General features: G+C 47.1%; 1 protein-coding gene across 1 annotated transcript in view; it reads right to left on the bottom strand.

Moving 5' to 3' along the window:
• The window catches only part of GMPR (guanosine monophosphate reductase), a 337,850-nt gene that overhangs the window by 178,462 nt on the left and 136,229 nt on the right, over positions 1 to 23,159 (bottom strand). The window contains exon 3 of the mRNA XM_085607036.1: positions 14,594 to 14,677. Coding sequence (XP_085463162.1) covers positions 14,594 to 14,677 — 84 coding nt within the window. The remainder of the gene's footprint in view (positions 1 to 14,593; positions 14,678 to 23,159) is intronic.

Here is a 23,159-nt window from a genome sequence, read left to right as displayed (position 1 = left end):
CTCCTGATCTTCACGTCATTCAACACCACACCCATACTAGGTATCATTGCTCCATATATATCACCAATCACTGCACCTGTATTTACAGCCCTACGTCTTCTAGAATGTTGTTTCGTCTCTAACAACTCCAAGTCCTCTGTGTGATAAATCTTCGGGAATATGATAGCCAAATAGCATATGCCATACCAATTTGCAGGTAGCCTGACATAAGCATTCTTCCCACATACATAATATACCGTCGGAATTACTTGTACCGGACCTTGCATAAAGTCCTTAACAGAAGCTTCCAGGGTGAAGGTCTGAGAACAGGTGCTATGTCCTACTGCAACCTTCTCCGTGGCCGATTGAGGCCGCCCAATACACAAATTCCCTTTCTGCACTTCATCTAACGCTATTGGTCCATAACTTCCCTTGGACTTGTGAGCCTTCTCCTCCTCTGTCCAATCTACTGGGCTATCTCCGGTGTCTCGTGTCTGGGTCAACTTTCTATATCTGTCCTCTACCTGATCAATAAATTTCTTCTCCGTCCCAGATAACGCACATGTCAGGTTATGCCTGTGAGCATGCGCAGTATCCAACTTCAAGGTCGGTCTAAAATACTTCAGGAGTCTGTCCTCTTTCTTATAATAATCGTATTTATTCAGATGCTTGATTGCTGGAACTTCAGGAAGTACCGTATCAAAATTTGAAAAGAAATACTCGAACTGTCTCCTGTCGTAAAATAAACTGAGCAATAAACTACAAGAAATCCCATATGTCAATGGGAGATGATGATACTTGATACCTTCATCCACTGAAGCGGGCAACTGCATGCACACATAACAATCCTTCACATCCATCGCATCAACATATTCATACAATAACTGTGCATAAGCATTAAGCTTAAAATCACCCTTCGACAAATCCATATGGAGTCTGCGATCCTCACTTAACTTTGATGTTCCCTGTTCTCGGATACTAACACCTCTCTGCCCTGGGGTAATAGGTGTGGGTGCTCCCTGAACCTTCCCCTCCTGCCTGTGAGCCACCATGTACGAACTTATCACCACTGCAAATATAGTGGCTATCACAACCCCTATCAATGTGCCTATTATCAATTTAGCCCTACGATGTGTGTTTGCAGGATCTGCCATCTTCGGAATATACTCAATGTCCAGTACAGTCTCTGAAATGGTAAGTCTCTTTCTAATCAATGTCTCTTTCGTGAACTTAGGCAAACCCTCCCTAACTGTTCTTCGTTCTATAACGGAAAAATCCCTAATTTTGTTCTTCTTCCGCTCGGATCTAGGTTATCTTCCTCCCTGCTTGCAACCCTCTCCAATCAGTCCAACATAACTGCTGGTCCCAACAGTTCCAGGACTCCCTGCAATATTTCGAGCTTAAGGATGATCAGTGCTTGTGGATCTGGCACAGTAGTGAACGTCGGGAACTCTAAATTGTCCAAGATCATACCTCGAATGACACTCAGGAAAGGTGGACTCGGAATGTGGATCGTCAGAATTCCTTCGATCTCCAGTCCCGGAACTTTCAGCAACACTTCCACTCTCTGGAGCGGGACACTGTTGACCAATGTAATCGACCTCAATCTTCCCGTGCTCGGTAACCCTGGCATCAGTCACTGGATATGCCCACTCTGGTGAAGCGTACTTCCGACTTGGCACTCTAGTTCTCTTTGACCTTCTCACTATACCTTGAGGATACTCCTTGTCGCCTGATTCTTCTTCTGGCTCCTCCGAAACTGGTGCAAGATCTGTGTCCGGTACCAACCTCAGGTTTACCCGTTTTTGTCTTGCGGGCCAAACCCTTTCTGCTTCTGTGGCACCTCCGGTCTTCCCTTCGATACCCTGTGCACTGGCCTCCTCCTCTTCGTCCGAACTCGATTCCGTACTGCCCACTGCACCTCTTGCTCCTTCGCCTGTTTCTGGGTCAGTACTTCTTTCACGTCCTTCCTCAGCTCGATTCAGTGCACCATCAGCTGCTTCAGCAACCCTTACAGCTTGACTGGCCCTCTCAGATGGTTCTGTCGGCTCAGCTGGATTTTCGTTCTCGAGAGGGGCTGTATCTTCTAAGGGTGCTGGAACTCTACGGGTATGGGAAGCATGCACCCAGTTCGGTAAACCTCCACACTTGACTGCTGTGTTCGTGATGAGGATCACTTGGAACGGCCCTCACCACCTAGCATCCAGGCAACTCTTCCTCACGTGCTTTCGGACTAGGACCCAATCACCTGGGCATAAGTCGTGGCACAGGTCGCTCGCAGCTGGAACCGTTGCTGTCTGCACCTGCTGAGACACAGAACGGACCACGTCAGCAAGGCCTTTACAATAGTCCAGGATCATATCATCAGTGATATTTATCAGAGCTGTAGCAGGTATTGCAGGCAAGCGCATCGCTCTTCCCATGAGGATTTCATGAGGTGACAACCCAGTCCTCCTATCAGGCACACTTCGGAGGCTCATAAGGACCAAAGGTAATTCATCAGGCCATTTCAGAGACGTAGACGAACATACTTTCGCCATCCGAGCCTTCAGAGTTCCATTCACCTGCTCCACTATCCCTGAAGCTTCTGGTCTATAGCTACAATGTAACCTCTGATCTATATTCAAGGCAGCACAAAGCAACTTCATAACTTCGCTATGGAAATGAGTTCCTCTGTCCGATTCAAAGGACGTCGGGAACCCGTACCTTGGAATGAGTTCTCTCAATAGTAGTTTTGCTACCGTGAGTGTGTCACATCTGCGTGTAGGGTACGCCTCCACCCACCTGGAAAAGACACATACTATCACTAATATGTACCTCAACCCATTACACTTTGGCATTTCAACAAAATCCAGCTGCAACCTATTGAAAGGTCCTCCTGACCTCCCTATGTGACTCAACGTCACAGCAGTCCTTTTTCCTACATTCATCTGTTGACAAGTGACACACCTCTGGCACACGGTTTCAGCCACTGCCCGAAACTTTGGGTTGTACCAAGTCTTACGAAACACTCTCATCATTGCGTCTCTACCAAGATGTACAGCACCATGTATCAACCTCGCCATGGGATTCAACAAACTTTCCGGCAACACTGCTCGTCCATCATTCGAAACCCATATATCCACATCTCCTTTCTCACATCCAGCTCGTATCCAACTGTCTCGCTCCTGATCCGAGACTCCTTCCTGAAGCTGTTTCAGTTCCTCCCATGAGTCTGCCATTGCTAACATCTGATCATACACCAATTCCTCCTCAGTTTCTTCAATGTGAGTCTCCGTAAAATTGCATCCCTGCTCTGCACAAAACTGAGCTACTTCATCGGCATAATTGTTACCCAATGAAACAAAATCATTTCCCTTCGTGTGTGCAGCACATTTAACAACGGCGATTTCATCAGGACCTTGCAATGCTTCAAGCAATTTTCGTACATGGTCCCCATTTCTTATAGGAGAACCTGAAGACGTCATAAACCCTCTCTGGGACCATAGCTGTCCGAAGTCATGAACCACACCAAACCCATACTGGCTGTCCGTGTAAATAGTTACACGGATCTTCTCGGCTGCCAAACAGGCACGAGTCAAGGCAATAAGCTCAGCCACCTGCGCGGAGTGTACTCCTTCTAAACAAGCGGCTTCAACCACCCCCGTGATGGTGCATACAGCAAACGCTGCTCTCAATCGACCGACACTGTCTCTTAAACATGAACCGTCCACAAAGAAAATCTCATCTGACACCGGGAGCGGTTCATCGACAATGTCAGGTCTCGGTTTGGTGCATAGTTCCGTAACGTCGAGACAATCATGGTCCTCACAATCTTCATTATCATCTATATTTGGAACAGGTAACAATGTAGCAGGATTTAAAACAGCACACCTCTTCAATACCACGTTATCGGCTGCAAGAATTACTTGCTCATAACGAGTCAGCCTATTATTCGTGAGGTGCTGTGTTTTAGTCCTAGTCATCAACAATTCAACAGAGTGTGGCACATGTACAGTAAGAGGATGACCCATCACAATGCTCTCACATCTCTCGATGCTGACACCTGTTGCCGCAACAGATCTGAGACATCCGGGCAACGCAGAAGCTACTGGATCTAAAGTAGCTGAGAAATAGGCAACTGGTCTACGGACACCTCCATGATTCTGGGTTAACACTGCTAATGCGCAACCTTCTCTTTCGCAGCAGAATAATGCAAATGCCTTGTTGTAATCCGGCATTCCCAACGCAGGAGCGCTACATAAGGCTTCTCTCAGCCTCAGAAATGATTTCAAACACTCGTCGTCCCATGGTACCGGATCACTTATATCCTTTCGCGTCAGCCGCTGTAAAGGCTTCGCTTCAAAGGAAAAGTTTGGGATCCACTGGCGGCAATAGCCCACCATTCCCAAAAACATTCTAACTTCCCTCTACGTCGAGGGAACTGGCATTCTCAGAATCGCATCAATGCGATCTGGAGACACCTTCCTTTTACCCTTCTCAATTCTGTGCCCCAAATACTGTACCTCAGGTAAACAGTATTGCAGCTTGTTCGGAGACACCTTGTGACCATTCTCTCCCAGGAAATTCAACAGCGCAATGGTGTCGGTCCTGCAAGCGTCTTCTGTTTCTGACGCAACAAGCAGGTCGTCAATGTATTGCACCAAAACAGAGTTTCGCGGCAACACAAGACTTTCAAGATTCTTCTTTAGGAGCTGATTAAAAATCGATGGACTCTCCGTATACCCCTGTGGGATACGACACCACGTTAATACACGATTTTCTAGTCTAAATGCAAAAAGAAATCTGCTCTCTTCATGTTAGGGAATCGAAAAAAATGCCTGACACAAGTCAATCACTGTGAACCATTCAGCTTCACATGGGATCTGGAACAGTATCACAGATGGATTCGGTACCACTGGACAACATGGAACGACTATGTCGTTTATTTTCCGTAGGTCTTGCACTATCCTGAACTTCCCACTTGGTTTCTGCAGTCCCATAATGGGCGAATTACATGGACTACCCATGATCTCCACCAGTATTCCCTGCCTAATCATAGACTCGATCACAGGTTTAATCCCTGCAATCGTTTCAGGGGATAATTTATACTGAGGCGTTCTCGGGAATTCCGCGTTTGGCTTAACTTGTATCTTCACCGGTTCCACTCCCCTGACTAAGCCAATCTCCTCCCCACTTAGGTCCCACACGTCAGCCGATACTGACTCCCTCAAATCCTGTGGAAGCTCCTCCCCTGTCAAAGCTGGGTACATTTCCACACACACCCGCTGATTTGCAACCTTAAAGGTCGCATCATCATCCCTTGTCTGCACCTCTACTCCTTTCGGGGTACAGTAGATTGTGCAATTGAGCTTGCACAATAAGTCTCTTCCCAACAAACAAACAGGACTAGAATCGCACACCACGAACTGATGTCGATCCCTAAAGTTTCCTATCCTGACTGGAATCGGTTCTGTCAAGGGGCTAACTAGCCTCTTGTTCGCCACTCCAACCACTTGTATGCTTTCTCAAGAAAGGGCTACACCCGGAACTACCGCTGATCTTATAGTTGACCTGGTAGCCCCCGTATCAACCAAAAAGGTAGTAGGGTGTCCATCGAGTTCTGCTTCCACAAAGGGTCCTCTCTGATCTACCTCTAGAATGGCCCTAAGTATGCAGTCATCATCTTGGCCTAAACTCAACCGAGCCAGTAAATCCATATCCTTCTCTTCGCTTACTTCAAACATGGGCATCTGCAAATAAGTTCGAGCTCCCTGCTGTATATTCTGTATCCTGGGTGGCTGGGGAATCTGCACTTGCGGGATGCCGGTCCCCCCTTGCATCATTCTCGGTGTAGTCACCGTCTGTACCTGTTCCGCCCCAGGGACCTGAACCATTCCTCCCTCCATCTGTGGCTGATTATAGGGGTTCAAGGGACACTCGCGCCTCCAGTGTCCCACCTGGTGACACTGGTGACAAGCAGTCGTCTTTTTCAGTATCGCTACATCTATGCCAGTCCTAGGGTCTATAGGCCTTGGCCTTGCCTGACCCTGAACATTCTGATTTCCGGCCTGATAATTTCCCTGTCTCCTTACCACTGGACCCCCATTCGGCGGTCCCTGAGCAGCTTGCATCTGAATGAGCAATAGATTATCTTTCATCTTCTTGTGCTTCGACTCAATCTCATCCGTGCAGTACCTGGCGTACCGCAAGATTTCATCTACGGGCTTATTCTGCCAACAGATCAAATGCTGCTGTATCATGAGACTAACCTCGGGCTTCAAACCCAACACGAACTTAGACACAAACTGTCCCATATCCTTCGTTTCCAGCTCATCTAGCCCACTGTACTGCTTAAAAGCCTTCAAGAGTCTCTCATAAAATTCATGTACTGTCTCCTTTGGCTCCTGCACCGTCCTGTCTATTTTCACCCAATCAATGTCTTGGGGTGAAACCTTTGATTTCAACCAGGTAATTACTTTCTCATACAGCCTCATCACCGCTGGCAACGGACCATTTGTAATCATATTCCTCTCAGGCTCATAGTCCGGCCAATCAACAGCAACCTTACATGCGTTCCACAGATCTCCCGGAACCACAATATCAAAATGCTCAACTTGCTTGTACCACTCCGCAGGCTTCTCCCTGAGCCTGGGAAAATCATTCGTAAATGATGCCAAATCCCCCCTGCTCCATGGTACATGCACATATCCTCCATTCGCCACTTCCCTCAAAGGGAAAGTCTTTGCCAGTAGCAACCCTTCACCCGGAGTTCCTCCTTCCGCTCCCTTGGAGGTCTTTTTCTTAGACCATTTCTCTTCCCATTTATCAAGCATCAGCCATGGCCGCATGGCTAGAATCAGTTCTCTAGTATGTGACATTAATCCAACAACCCTTTTCTCCTCCAGCTCTCGCTCGGTATAATGCATCCTATGACTACCCTGCAACGTCCTAGTCTTGGATAAGTCCACATCATACTCTTTCGCCAATCCCCTCAATTTCTCGTGTGCGATTCGTGCTTTACGAGTCACATCTTTCGCTATAAAGAACAGCTCATCCGGATTGTATGTTACTATCCTCTCAAGCGGTAGGCTTCCATAGACAATTTCATCTACCTCAGCCTTGAGTCTGACTATGTCCAACATCCCCGCTCTCAAGGCTCCTTTCAACACCTGACAACTTGCTCCACGTCCCTCATCATATTCACATTCTGGTTCCTTCTCTCTCCTCTCTTCTGGTGCTTCTATGGGAGCAGAATAACTCCTAAAGTTATCCCGAGCTCTCTCCGATTGGACCACATTCAGGTTCAGATGCCTCTCTGACGGTACCCATGACCTTAAATCTGATCTCGACTCCATCAAATTTTTCGGCCTCACCGGTCTCTGGTCCTCTTCGCCCCTAGATGTGTCTGACACCGCTACCAATGGTGTACTCCATTGTACAGGGCTTGGAGGTTGGGCCATTGCCCCTTCCAACCCACTTTCCTCGCTTTCTCTCCTCGTTCTTTCTGCCACTTGTTCAGACCTCTCTCTTTCCTCCGATTCCGGACTATAAATCGACACAATCGGCCCAATGGTGACCGGTACCCTCAATGCATCCGGTAACCTCATCTCTCTTTCAATCCTCCCACTAGCCTCAGACTGACTCCGTGAACTCTCTGTTTCAAACGAAACCAACCCTTCCACTCGAGTCTCAGGTTGAATGGTTACTCTTCTAGTTTCCCCTCTCTCAACCGACCTATCGTCTGCTTCATCTGGATTATAGGGAGATGGTCTCTCGTCTAACAATCTTTGCAACACTCCATCATCAGAGTCACTCTCTTCTTCCTGTGCTTTCACATGCCTTATCCCCGTCGAGTCTATCAATAAGGGATACAGTTTCTCTTCCCCAATTGTCTGCACTCTCCATCTTTTCTCCGCTGCGTCCCACTTGGCATCCTGAAATGCCCTGATCGACTTTCTCATCCTTTCCTGACTTCTTCCCTTTTCCTTATCATGCGCTGCTCTAATCCACGCATGTAATGCTTCGAACTGTGCCGGTCTTGGCAAGGGTCTTAAGGACCCCATCACCGACTTCAGCTGGTACAGCACCGCTAGTCTAAATGAGCCATACCTCGGGAAAGCTAGTTCCCCTTCGCCTTGTGTAATCTTGTGCCAATTCTCGATCCAAACTATAGTATGTAACCCCACATTCTTTGCCATGTAATGTGCTGGGGTGTCCTCGGGAGGGGCTTCTTCTCCCTCTCGAACAACCACATGCTTATCGCCTCTACACAATTCTCGCAAAACCCTAAGACACTTCATAACGAGCGAATTTGATCTCGCGCTCTATTTACTTCTTGTTCTTAAATCCTCCAATAACAGCGCGACTCACACCAACCGGCCTATCAGAGCGCGACACTCTCTGACGTCACCTTCCTCCGTTCGCAGCAGTTCCCTTCTCCAAACACGTTCACGCCCTTTCATACACTGAAATAACCGATTAAGTTACTTCTCTGGCTGTCCGTCCACAGCCTCTGACTGTTCGTCCACAGTCTCTTGACCTTGTTGACCTCGATTGGCGCCCGTCTGCCCCCGTCCGGCCAGACAGATCACCACTGATAGGTTACTAACACTCTGATCCGCACACAACAACCCACGACCAGCGTTAAGTTGCCATACACACACACGTTCGCTCCCCCTATCTCGGTCCAGGTGATCGATGGTACCTCACGATCTCCTTTGGGTGGTCAACAAAATCTATCTCAGGTGTCTTCTACACCACAACTCCTGGGCTGCGCGCGCTCACAGCCTGATCTCACAATCACACGACATACACATCAACTCCGCAAGACATCACACAACAAATCAACACCGCAATCTACAACATCTCATTCTTCATACTCACTCCTGGAACTGCTGCTTCCTGCCGCACTGCTACTCGCCGTCGATGCTCATCTGCTGCCGTCTGCTGCTCGCCATCTGATGATTCACCATCACTTATCGTCTTTTGGGCCTCAAGGATCACTTATCCTTATCTAATCTAATCGTCCCTCGCTATCGGAAGTAACCATCCGTCTCTGCTACCAACTGCTCCGGCCCATTTTAGTATCCCGCAATTATCTACTAGAACCCACTCTGGTCGGATGGAACTTTTTACTTGCCCAATAGCGTTGAGGGAATAAACACAATTATCAGAAAATGCTGTCCACAATTTGTCATAATCAAGGACTCGAGACTTAATCTCTTGGCTCTCTGGCTTTTATTATCAGCATAAAGATTTGAAGATACAAAGTCCTCAATACGAGGCACAGCAAGTACATAGGCACTAACACAAATGCTACTCTACGAAGAATCCGCATACGGCTAAAAATAACTAAAAGCACAATCTCTAAAAGCATGAGGTAGAAAACTACCAAGCCAATGTCGATATTAGGGACACTGGACCATACCATCTCTGTCCCTACTCTGTACTAGATGACATCCCTACTTAGCAATCCCTTGAGACCCTCAGTCGAAAGGTGTCAGAGTGAAACTTCCTGAGAAGTCTTCACTTAGAGAGCTTAGTCTAAGTTGCCCCCTCTAGCTCTTCGCCTAGCCTTTCTCTGCTCTGGGCTGCTCTGGTCTGCTTCCACCCTCGGGGCGCTTTCCCTAATACAGAACCCCAAGTCCCAGAACACGCCCTTTGCACCTCCTCTTCTGCGGGGTCGTCTTTCAGTAATTTTCCACAGAGCGCTGTCCAGTTCCATCGTCCATCGCTTGGCCTTGAGTCCCAGACACCATCCGCACTAGGAGTTACGATTGGCACATTCCAATGCACTCCCATGTCTGGCTTTTACTACATAAGTCAATTCATGAACAAAGAGCTTCTCTACTAACGAGCAACTGTCCTTGCACCTGGGGTGAGATCATGCAAGGCAGACATACTTCGCATCTTTTAACTTTGCAATTTACTACAGCCTAAAACCTCTACTGGAATAAATCCTTTTTGGCCTATTGCCCTTGGCTAACATAAGAAAATACCAGGCCTTTCGCTTCAACGATATATGCGAATTCTGGCCACTACTACGGTTACACAAGCATGCCTAAATCACAGTATTGACATTTACATCTTTCTTTCATGTGTGGTCAAACTAAACAGTCTACAGACACGAATTCTAAACTACACGTTTTTAACATCACATTGTGTTCAAATAAACTAACTCTATGCATTTCTCTAATACATTCACAATATTCTTGTACATAGCTAACACTTCTATTGAAATCGATATAGATTATACAATTCTTAATACATTGCACACAAAATACCTGAGTACACATTTGATTATATGCGGGTGCCGACTAACAGTGAATATAACGCACCCCTACGATTTTCAACCTTTCAAGCGCTACATCAGCTTGATGTAGAGCTTGCCTCCTGTTATGAAGTCTCAGGGATACAAAGACTTCACCTGCAACATCCCTGACATCCACTGCTGAGAGTCCTGACCTGCCTTGTGGTGCCAAACTCAATTTCTGGGCTGTTTCGCTGCTCCTGTTGCTGAAAATCCATGCATCGCCCTACCAGTGTCGTTTTCCCGCCGCAAACCGCAGTGAGGTTGAAAACACCTGCATCACTGCAGTGCGACTGAAAATTCCAACACAGCGCCTGAGAGTGGCCCAAGAAACCACCGCTGCCCGAGTCCTAAGTGCCGAGTCTCTGAAGTCCGAAACTCCCGCTCCAACTCGGACACAGACCCTGCTGTGTGCCTGGAGAAATCAACGCATCACCTAACTGCGGCTACAGAAATCAACACAGCCCCTGGATCGCCACCCCATCAAGCCGTAGCACCTGGATTTTCTCATGCAATCCACCTGTGCGCCAAATCTACAATGACACTGGGCTTTTCTGTATGAAACCGATGCATCACCTCCCCTTGCCGTAAGAAATCAAAGCACCACCGCCTCTTCAGTAAGGAACTGACGCATCACCTCCCCTGTGTGGTAGTAAGGAACCAATGAATCACATCCCCTGAAGCAAGGAACCCACGTATCACCCTCCCTGGGAGTAAGGAACCAACGCATCACTCTCCTAGCGAGTAAGGAACCGCGCACCTCCCAGTGCCTGTTTTCATCCTGTAATTTTGACACATCCACGATACTTTGTGCTAAAAGTGACGCATCCATAGTTTTCTATGGACAGAACTGTTTTTACCTTCTAAAAGTCATATATTGATATATGTATGTTGGATTTTTGTCATTTTGATCTTTTTTGGTTTCGATAAAGATAGTTTATTTTTCTGAACTGGTGTGGTGTCCATTATTGGTGTTTTCCCTGTGTTACTGTGTGTTATATACAAATGTTTTACATATTGCCTCTGTAGTTTAGCCTGACTGCTACGGGCCAAGTTACCAGAGGGTGAGCACAGGCAAACTTAGCTGTGTAATTTACTCATCATGACATGAAGGAAGGGTCCTTACTTGGACAGGGTGTATACCACTGCCAACTAGAGAGCCCAAATTCTAACACCACAGAACATCCATGGTTTTTGACACATCCCCAGATTTACAGAATAGCATAACTTTGGTGCTGAGCAAAAACTAACGCCTTCCCAAAGCAGGCATAATGAGGAGAAATTTTTTCATTACACCTTGTTTTTTCCTCTTTCAGCATGGGCTGCATTCTGTAGCAAACATAGTGTGAGAAAAACACCTCCTTTGCTTGTTTATGTGCAGGAAGGTGTCCCTTCCCTGCACAAAAACAATCATGCCAACAACACGGATACCCTTGCACCATGGTGCAGAGGAGCCTGCATTGGCGTTTGGCTGCAGATTGTGCATTGGCGCTGGCAGAAAGGACAGGAATGCGCCGTAAATATGGCGCATTCCGGCCCTTTTCTTTTGACGTAGAGTAGCACAGCTAGAAGGCTTTTGGCGCTGCCCTATGCTAAAATATTGGAATCATACCCGTGCTTGTACTCCTGCAGGTTAAATACTGAACCTGAACCTGGGCTCTATGGGAATTCACAAGAGCATATTATCAAGCCCATTATCGCCGCTTTAGCGGCAGTTTCCTACCGCTAAAGTGGCGATAATGTTATCGCTATTCCTTGATAATATGGCCCACAGTGCTTTACAAAACTCCTTAATAAATAAATACATGAAACATATCTGTTCAGCTACAAAAACTGTCCATCACATCCTCGATTCAATAACCTGGTGTCAGCTACAGGAGCAGCTAGTGAAGGTAAGACCGGTGGGGTGAGGTGGGGGGGATTCGACAGACGACACAGAGGGAAAATTAAATATATAATTAATTTTCCCTTGGCGTCGTCTGTTGAATCGCCCACCCCACCCCTCTCCACCACCCTTACCTGCACAGGCCGCGCCTGGTAAGCTAGACTCCACACTTGGACTTTACGTATTTCTGGCTCCTTGGTGAGACGGCCTTTCGGGAATGTAGAGAAGAAGTAAAAGTACCTGGCTTTGTGCTCCCTGGCAGACTCATACTTCAGGAGAGTGCACCAAGGAGGACAGATGGTCATGAGTTGACCCCAAGTCCACCCATTGTAGCATGGCAGGGATTATTGGATTTCATTACAGATATTTTCAGATGTAAGACAACAAACAGATGAGAGTTGACACTCATTTGGTATTTCCTTACCCAAAGTGATATTACCGTTTGGTACTTTTGGAGAAACAAAGAAGATGCAATATTTAGTTTGAATCATTCCTACAACAATGGCATTTAGGGCTAGATGCATTTCGTCCGTAAGACCACTGCCTGCTCTTAAAAATGCTTTTACAAACATCCACAAAGGGAAAGGCGCCCCTTGGGGACCCCTTCCTATTTGCAAATGTCTTACCACCTACTTAAGTAGGTGGTAATATGCGAATGTTTTGCGACCGCATTCATAGTCACAAATCATTCATGCATTCTGTTAGGATTCGCTATTTGATAGGGACGCCCTAAACACTACCCTTCCAAATAAAAAATTGCAAACCCATTTTGCGATTCGGTAACAGGCTACCAAATCGCAAAATTGGGTTTAATGCATTGCAAAAGCATTTTTTACGATCACAAGCGGGCCGATTCTGCGAATCAGCCTGTTTGCGAGGAGAAAAATGCTTGATGCATCTGGACCTTAGTGATTTAAAAAGTTTTCTATTTGCATTAAAATCTTCTGTATGAAGACCATTAGTCTGATGTTCACAAGATGATCTGCTGATAATGCTGCGATAAGTCACTGAAAAGTGTACAATTCTTAAAGAAATATTCAAAATTCTCCATCCAGTCTGTGTTTCACATAACATCAACAGAGAGGCATATAGAACTTTAAAAAACAGATTTACTCTTTCAAAATATTTGTGTGTGACTTTTCTAAAGTGTATCAACCTACCAGTTGAATGGCCAAAGAAAGAATTCGCCTTGGGCCAGTGGTGGGGTGGTCCATCTGCTAATATACAAACTCTGAAGTTAACAAACCTGTGTTTGAAACCTGGCTTTCCCACTTGATAAATTAATGTGATTTTAGATTTTGAACCCTTGACACGCCTATCTGCCAAAAAATGTGCTACTGCTTTGTAGCAAAGCAGTTTACAGTGTGTGCTGTGTCAGACAATAGATCACTTCAAAAATATCAAATTTGCGAGTATGGCTTTAATATATGAAAATCATTTTGCAGAATCAAGTCTCCATTAATTAGGCACTACACAAGAATGAAATTATGGTCTACTGACTCCACAAATACACACACAGAAACACAAACACATACACATATGCACTTTTTCTGCACCATACTCTTAGTGACACCTCCTCAAATTTCCATGGATGGGAATACAAGGATGCAGCAGGCCTCCCCTGCTATAGGATGGTTCTTACAGGGATGGTGGTGTAGGAAGGTTGCACTGTGGTTCTTTGGACAAGCCTCTCAACCAACCCTGATTTGAAGTACCTGACTAACATTTTACAAACGTTTATAAAGTGACCGTCAATTAAAGTTTCCAACCTTCATGTATGGCTGCAGCTGTCCAATAAATTTCAAGCGAAGGCGGCCCTCATTATAAATATGAACCAATGAGAACCATAAGGAAAACACAGACATGAACGAAGAGCAGTAGGGTGGGTTGGTGGTATGAATATGATTCTTTGGCATGGTGTAGTACTAATTGGGTTCCTGATATCAGGTATCAGAGCGCTTTACATGAGCACCACTTTCGTTACAGATGGACACATTCATTTTTGTTAGGCACGGGGAGATTAAGTGATTTGCCCAGAATCACAGGATGTTGAGCGTCGTAGCCGAGACTTGAACCCAGCTTCGTCCTTAATGCACATTAAACAGGCCTCTTGTACTGAAATTTTACATGGCGACAAAGTATCATTCATATAATAAATGTAATTTTATGTATCTTATGCCAGCAAAATCTTTTGCAATTTTGCCCACCCATACTCTCCGAATCTTATGTCTACCCTACATCAAATTCTTAAAATTAAATAACATTTAAGGTGATTTCCACGCACGTAAACCTCTAAAAACCCTCTGCCATCTCTCTTCTTTTCAAACAAGTGATTTGAACAACGCTGCAGGCTGTTAGGCACATTTTGAACAGAATATATTAAGGCTTTGCTTGATTACACTCGTCGCTAAATATGTTCTTGAGTGCACCGTACGTACCTCAAGGCATTCTGGGTGATTGGCTGCAAACTGTTTCCAGTCCTCCAAAGGATAATGCTTGTGAATAGCGGTGAACATTGTGTGCTGGAACAAAAACAAAGTCAAATCTATTATGCAGTTTATGCACATTATTTTTAGACATTCTGATGGCCGAAGTTCAAAGGAAAAGTACTGCATAACAATGAACCCGTAATGCCAACAATTAGGGTAATTCTTCGTTTATATTTCGAACATGCAGCATTGCAGTTTTCTTTCATATTTTCCCATTTGCTGTGTGCAAACTAAGAGGGAGATTTACAATACAATGTCGGAGTGCAGAGCTGCGCCACATTTGGCAGCGCCACATGCTGACTTTTTCAAAATGAAGGGATGCGCCATGTTTCTCCAAGCTCTGGTGCAAAAAAAGCTGCCTAGCGCTAATGCAGATACCCTGCCACCGTGCTGCAAGGAGGCCTACGCTGCAGGGACAATTGTTCATGCGCAGGAACAGACAGCTTCCTGCACATAAGCAATTAATAATGGCGATTTGCACCTTCGAATGCAGCGTACATGGAAAGAGCAAAAAACGAGGAGAAATGAATATATATTACCAATCTAATGCTTGGTACTCCATTTAGTTTGTGGTGCTGCCTCAGTCTCTGCCACAGCCTTGTGTATCTGGGGTAGCGCCAAAAAGCAATAGGTGTTGTGGTGGCCTTTCTGTAGTCCAATTCTGGGAAGCAAACACTTGTTCAACACAAAACCTAAAAAAAGGTCATTTGGAATCGACTGTGATTGACTCTGGCAGGCCCGGCACAACCTCTTTCCAAAGAAGCTATTGTTAGGTGCGGCCTGTGTGCATCTCACAACTCCTGCTGATTGCTATTAGAGGGATCTACTATATGTTAAAGAGGAGGTAGTGAGGGAAGAAACTTGTTGTACTCCATGCCTATACAGTGGCAGTCAGAGACCCTCACCACTGGAGGGGCATTGAGGGGACCAAGAGCCAAACCTTGTGGGGGCCAAAAAGAGAATACATTTTTTTTAATGTATTTACCCTTGTTCCTCTCTCCTCCGTCTTTTTCTTCTTTCTTCTTCTTTCTCAGTGAGACAGCACCTCGTGGAGCCTCCGGCAACCGGCTTCTGCAAATCCTGATGCTGCTCCGATGCTGCAGATGAGCAGCATGAAAGCAGAGCCCGGATTGGCTGGAGGGGGCTGCCTCGATGCGCCAGCAGGCACAGGAGGCCTGTGCCTGCCCTCCTGCGCATGTCAGACTGGCCATCGCAAATCAGCTGGCCAAAGTGACTTGCGCAGTGTAAACTGGTGCTGTGAGCACCACTCCCCTGCTGCCAGTCAGCAGCAGCCCCGCCCCCAAACACTGCTTGGGCTGGGAGCAGTGAAAAATAAAACGGTAGTTCATTTTATTACCGTTTTATTCTTCTCTTTTGCTGCACTGGCTTCAGGGGGGGGGTGACGCTCTTGTGCCCTAATGGGGGGGGGGGGGGGGCACCGCTGTGCCTATATACCACCACCAGAGATTGAAAATCTCCTAGAATTACTCTGGTGGTACTTACGGCTAATACAAGGAAAGTGCTTTGCCAGTGGCTCTCATCCAATCGAAAGACGGTCAAAACACAATATGACGACTAACTGTAATTTAGGTGACCAGCGGATCAATCAAACCAAGAATGCTGAGAGTTAACACTTGGAGAAAGTTAATAGTTGTTCTCTGTCATCCAATAAGGCTGATCCAGTAACATGTTAGGCCTGACAGTAGTCCACAATGTTGTTCTTATGTGTCAGACCGTAGGCAGATTACCACTAACCTGTCAAGCCGGATACAGCGGGAGCGATGAAGGATGTCAGGTAACCCTGTCCCCACTGCGGAGCAGCCCGGGAGTACTTATATATATATCCCTCACCGGACAACTCCCCAACAGGGGAAAGGGAAAAAAGGGACAAAAGAAACAAGAAAGGCACAGCAGCAAATGACTCTCTGTGGACAGGTAACAGACTGTGGTCCGGCTCTGGGTCTCCAACTGTCTAAACCCCGTGTTCCCTGCAGTAAGAAATAAGCACAACACACCATATGTACCAACAGCAGTCAATAAGGAAGTGGTATATGTGTATGGACAACAGACACGCACTTACAGTGCCTGGGTCAGGGTTCTCTGTTCCAGGGTCATATTAAACCACCTCCTGAAGCGTGTTAAACCCATCAGACTGCATGCGAACACACTCCCTCTGAAATATAAAAAGGACAAGTACTTAGCTCTGCATGTCGGTGGTTCGCTAGAGCAGGAAACTCCAGGCACAGAGATTAGCTTACGTGTAGATAGGCAGGAACCCAGTAGTGGCAGAGGCTGCTCACACGATAGCAATCCCAATTGGAGACGTTTGCCTGTTGATGTTGCGAGTGAAAGTACTCCTAAAACAAAACGAGCCTTACAAAACGGCTCATGGAGTCCCCTCCTTGGGGCCAAGAAAGTTATATAACAAAAACGGGATCCGAGCCTTTCAAACGGCTCGCCGAGGAACACCCTATCGAACCAGGATGCAAATATACAATGAAGCGCAAATGCGCGGGAGAGTTTGAAATACTCGAGCACTTTAGTGCAAGTGCAGAAATAGACTCTCCGCCACAGAGCTGTCTCAAACAGCAGCGAACTTAGTTGCGGTCTCGAGTTCGAGATCCCCGTAACGGTTTTCAGACGCGCGGCTCTGCGCGTGATGAAGCTATTAGGTTCCGGTTCAGAGAGGCTGCTCCGGAGTGTAGGCGGTCTCGGCTGGATATCAGCGGGACGAGTAGTTCTGGAAATGAGGACGGCGGGTCAAACGTAGTTGCACAAAGTAACTGGATTGACAAGCCCCGAGCAGTCCCAGGGCGGAGCTTATGAGGGCAGTCCGAGAGAAGGCGGGTGACGCCCCTTACAGGATTCTGGGAGATGTAGTCCCCAACACAATACCCAGGCACTCACTCGCACACGCTCACCTCTTGTGTGGTTCCCACCGCTAACTACGCCGGGACGTGACAGGACCCCCTCTCAATGACCGGCGTCCCGACGGTCCGCCGTGTTTAGACGGAAATCGCCTGTGAAAGTGTGTGAGTAGGTCTGGACAGTAAAGATTGCTCTTGGGTTCCCAGGAACGGTCCTCAGGTCCGTATCCCTTCCAATCAATCAAATAATGAACCCGTCCCCGAATTAATTTGGAGTCAAGGATACGCTTCACTTCGTATTCCTCCTCCCCTTCAATGTTTAGTGGTTGGGGCTTTCGAAGCAATCTGGTCTGAGGAAGACAGGGTCGTAGCAATGACACATGAAAGACTGGATGGATATGCCAGGAAGAAGGGAGTCGCAACCTAACAGCCACAGGGTTTATTAGTCTATCTACCACATATAGTCCTACAAACTTTGGTTTTAGTCTCGTATTCCCTTTCATTCTCAGGTGTCTGGTGTTAAGCCATACTCTGTCTCCCACCCCATAAGAAGGTTCTGGGGTACGTCTTTTGTCGGCATATCTTTTGTCCCGGAGTTGGGCCTTGCTAAGCTGTGTTTTTACCTCTTGTAACACTCTACGGAGATGTGCATGGTGCTCGTGTATGGTAGGGTGTTTGGACTGTGCAGGTCTCTCAAAGCGCAACATGTTAGGGTGGTAACCATTTAAGCAAAAGAAAGGGGAACACCCTAGGGAGGAATGTTCGGCGTTTTTGTAGGCGAATTCAGCCAACCACAGAAGCCTGGTCCATTCCTCCTCATGTTGTAATGTAAAACATCTAAGATATTGCTCTAGCGTTTGATTCAGCCTCTCTGTTTTTCCGTCTGTCTGCGGATGGTAGCTAGACGAGAGGCGAGCATCTACCTTCATAGTGTCACATAAAGCCTTCCAGAATCTTGAAGTGAACTGGGTCCCTCTGTCCGTGATGAGCACCGCCGGGATTCCATGAGCACGTACGATGTGTTGCAAAAACACTTGGGCCAGTTCTGCGGATGAGGGTAATTTAGATAGTGCTATAAAATGTCCCATTTTGGTCAAGTGATCGATTACGGCCAGTATAGTGTTATGTCCCATACTGGAAGGCATGTCCACTATGAAGTCCATGGACAGTGTATGCCAGGGTGTTGGAGGTACGGGGATGTTTCGTAGCAAACCACTTGGTTTTTTTGTGTTGCGCTTTCCCTTGGGTACAAATGGCACACTCAGAGACATAGGTGGTTGTATCTGCTGGCAAGGTTGCCCACCAGAAATATCTTTTCATTGCTTGTATAGTTTTTTGTATACCGAGATGTCCGCCCAGTGTGGAGTCATGAATCCATCGTAGGGCTTGAAGTTGCAAAGGGCCATTCGGTATATACAACTTATCATCATGATACAGAAAGTCGTTACTGATTTTACGGTGCTCAGGGTCTTCTTTGATCCACGCTTGGATGTTAACATCTCCTAGTTGTTCCTTTACCTTGTCCAAAAACTCGAGAGTAGTGGCGGAGGCCAAGAGAGAATCAGGGAAAGAGGCTCCCTGCAGGATCACAGGCAGGTCACGTTCTAGAACTTGATTAGTTTCGGGTATGGAGGCAGGTCTTGATAAGGCATCAGCTTTGCCGTTTTGAGGTCCTGGACGGTATTTGATGAGGAAGTCAAAATCTGAAAAGAACAATGACCAACGGAGTTGTCTAGGTGTTAGCGCCCTTGCAGTTTTCAGAAACAGCAAATTACGATGGTCTGTAAATATTTCTACGGTATGCTTGGCTCCCAGGAGATAATATCTCCACTCTTCGCATGCTCCTTTTATAGCCAAAAGTTCTTTGTCCATGATACTGTAGTTTACCTCGCATGAGGTTAGCTTTTTTGAGAAATAAGCTACAGGATGTAATTGTCCCGTACTAGGGTGGCGTTGGGAGAGAATGCCTCCGATGGCATAATGGGATGCATCCGTCTCTAACACAAAAGGCAGAGATGTGTCAGGGTGCCTTAGTACAGGAGCCTGGGTAAAGGTTTTCTTGAGGGTCTGGAAAGCTTGCTCTGCTGCATCGGTCCACAGGAACTTAACTCCCTTCTTCAGTAAGTGAGTGAAGGGCTGGATAATACGGGAAAACTCCTTTATGAACCTCCGGTAAAAAATAGCAAACCCTAGAAAGCTCTGGAGGGCTTTTACGTTGGGAGGTGATTCCGACTGGACTATGGCTTGGATCTTTTTGCTGTCCATACACAACCCATTGGGGCCTATAATGTATCCTAGAAATTCCACTTCAGTGGCATGAAAGAGACATTTCTCCAACTTGGCGTATAGGGCAAAACGTTGTAGTCGGTCCAACACCTCCGAGACATGGCGTGTATGGTCTTCCATAGATGAGGAGTAAATGAGAATATCATCTATGTAGACGATACAGGATACATCCAATAGCCCTCGTAGTACCTCATCCATGAAGTACTGGAAGGCGGCGGGTGCGTTGCAGAGTCCGAAGGGCATGACCTGATAATCATAAAGCCCAAACTTTGTCCGGAAGGCCGTCTTCCATTCGTCCCCGCTGCGCACCCGTACTAGATGGTATGCCCCCCTTAGGTCTAGCTTCGTGTAGAATTTGGCTCCTTTCAGTTGATCCAATAGAACAGGTATCAGGGGTAAGGGGTACCTGTTTTTTATGGTCACTCTATTGAGGGCTCTATAGTCTATACAAGCCCTTAATCCTCCTTCCTTCTTAGGGATAAAAAAGAGCGGTGATGAGGCGGGGGAGGTAGAAGGGCGAATGAAACCGGAGGCCAACAAGTCGTCAAGGTATTTCCGCAAATACGTGGTTTCTGCTTCTGTCAGGGCATACACTCGACTGCATGGTATAAGGGCTCCTGGTTGTAGGTCTATCACGCAGTCATAGCTTCTATGCGGGGGTAGCTTCCCTGCCTCTTGCTGGCTGAAGACGGAATGAAACTGTCGTTATTCGTCCGGAAATGTAGAGGCACAGCACACAGTCTTACTGCTCACTCCCATAGTGAGTAACCCCGCAGGGGTTCGGACGACTTCCGGTGGTTTGATCAGGTCCTTGGTACAATGCTGTTTGCAGAACACGGAATTCATGGATACTGTGCGAGCCGCCCACTGTACTAAGGGATCGTGATAAGTTAACCATGGCATCCCTAGAATGAGATTGAAGTGGGGGGCATCAATCTGATCAAATTGGATGTACTCATAGTGATGAATCCCCACTTGCATCAGGACCTTCTGCGTATGGAACCGTATCAACCCAGATGTCAGAGCAGAACCATCCACTGCCTTAACGTGTTCCGGTTTCTGTTTCTTTTCACACGGGATACCTATGCTTTGGGCGAACTGTTGGTCTATGAAATTGCCGGTAGCCCCACAATCCAGCAAGGCATGTACCATAATAGTGTCTCCAGAGGGTAATTCCAGTGACACACATAGGTTTATGTGAGCCACTACGGTTAGCGTGGTATTTGCCACCATCGAAGAGACCGCTTCCTCCCAGGGTCTCAAACAAGGGGTCTCGGTCTTGTTTGAGAGGTTTAGTCTCCCGCATCCCCTGCAGAGTAGCCGACAACCGGTAGGGTCTGGCTCCCTGGAGTGCCTTTAGTCACAAGTCGAGCCCGGGTCTTGCATTCCTTAATGAAATGTCCAGGTTTACCACAGTACATGCACAGCCTCTGTTTTCTTCTTTTGTCTCGCTCTTCTTGGCTAAGAGGTCCTCTTATTCCACCCACTTGCATGGGTTCTGTTCCATCAGGAGCAGGCGAGCGGTCTTCTACCACAGACTTGGGACGGGGTAAATAGGCCCATGTCTCAGGTCGGTACCGGTCTCCTTTGCGTTCTTGGAGTCGATGGTCTAATTGAACGGTAAGGTTGATTAGTTCCTCGCAGGTGTCTGGCATGTGCACGACTTGTGCTAAAACATCTTTCAGTTCGCCCTTGAGTCCTTGGTAAAACATGGAGGTCCTTTTTTCCACAGGCCAATTGGTTTCAACGAGGAGTCTGTTGAAGCTAGTAATATAGGTGAGGAGGTCCTGTGACCCTTGTTTAAGAGTGAGAAACTCTCGATCAAGAGATAAGTGGTGCGCCTTCCTGCCAAACAACTTACTCATCTCCGAGCAAAAGTCAGTGAAATTGTACAGGACCGGGTCATCTCTCTCTATCAAGGGAAGGGACCAGCTGGCCGCATTACCTCCCAGGTAGGACATTATAAAGGCAGTCTTGGCCTGGTCAGAGGGGAACACTGCGGGTTTGCACATAAAGTGCAGCTTACATTGGCTCAGGAATATGCCAAATTTCCTAGGGTCTCCCGTGAATCGCTCTGGCGGTGCAAGGGGTAGATGGCTTGGTTGAAGAATATGCACTGAAGGGGATTCTGCACCCGGGACTCCCCTATTCTGGGCTTGGGGGGTAACCCTGGTAGGAGTGTGAGCAGTGGCAGGTGGTGGCAGTGTCCAATCTCTAATATAGGAACCTCCCCCCCTTCCCCCCGTAGGGTGGGCTCTCGAAAGCCCCGTTACCTCCTGTCTCAGGGAACCCAACTCGTTCCGTAACAAAAGGTTCTCGCCCCTAAATGCGCCTACTTCTAGACGTAAGACGGTCATAGTTTCTAACACTGAAGTAAGGATGGTAGAGGTATCCATCGCTCAGGCTGTAAGTAACCGTGGGCTTGTCAATCTGTCAGACCGTAGGCAGATTACCACTAACCTGTCAAGCCGGACACAGCGGGAGCGATGAAGGATGTCAGGTGACCCTGTCCCCACTGCGGAGCAGCCCGGGAGTACTTATATATATATCCCTCACCGGACAACTCCCCAACAGGGGAAAGGGAAAAAAGAGACAAAAGAAACAAGAAAGGCACAGCAGCAAATGACTCTCTGTGGACAGGTAACAGACTGTGGTCCGGCTCTGGGTCTCCAACTGTCTAAACCCCGTGTTCCCTGCAGCAAGAAATAAGCACAACACACCATATGTACCAACAGCAGTCAATAAGGAAGTGGTATATGTGTATGGACAACAGACACGCACTTACAGTGCCTGGGTCAGGGTTCTCTATTCCAGGGTCATATTAAATCACCTCCTGAAGCGTGTTAAACCCATCAGACTGCATGCAAACACACTCCCTCTGAAATATAAAAAGGACAAGTACTTAGCTCTGCATGTCGGTGGTTCGCTAGAGCAGGAAACTCCAGGCACAGAGATCAGCTTACGTGTAGATAGACAGGAACCCAGTAGTGGCAGAGGCTGCTCACACGATTTCAATCCCAATTGGAGACGTTTGCCTGTTGATGTTGCGAGTAAAAGTACTCCTAAAACAAAACGAGCCTTACAAAACGGCTCATGAAGTCCCCTCCTTGGGGCCAAGAAAGTTATATAACAAAAACGGGATCCGAGCCTTTCAAACGGCTCGCCGAGGAGCACCCTATCGAACCAGGATGCAAATATACAATGACGCGCAAATGCGCGGGAGAGTTTGAAATACTCGAGCACTTTAGTGCAAGTGCAGAAATAGACTCTCCGCCACAGAGCTGTCTCAAACAGCAGCGAACTTAGTTGCGGTCTCGAGTTCGAGATCCCCGTAACGGTTTTCAGACGCGCGGCTCTGCGCG

This window comes from Triturus cristatus, chromosome 5_2, assembly GCF_964204655.1.
Source record: "Triturus cristatus chromosome 5_2, aTriCri1.1, whole genome shotgun sequence".
In the NCBI taxonomy this organism is placed as follows: Eukaryota; Metazoa; Chordata; class Amphibia; order Caudata; family Salamandridae; genus Triturus; species Triturus cristatus.
The sequence above is the reverse complement of the archived record's forward strand: the minus strand, read 5'-3'. Positions and strand labels throughout refer to the sequence as shown.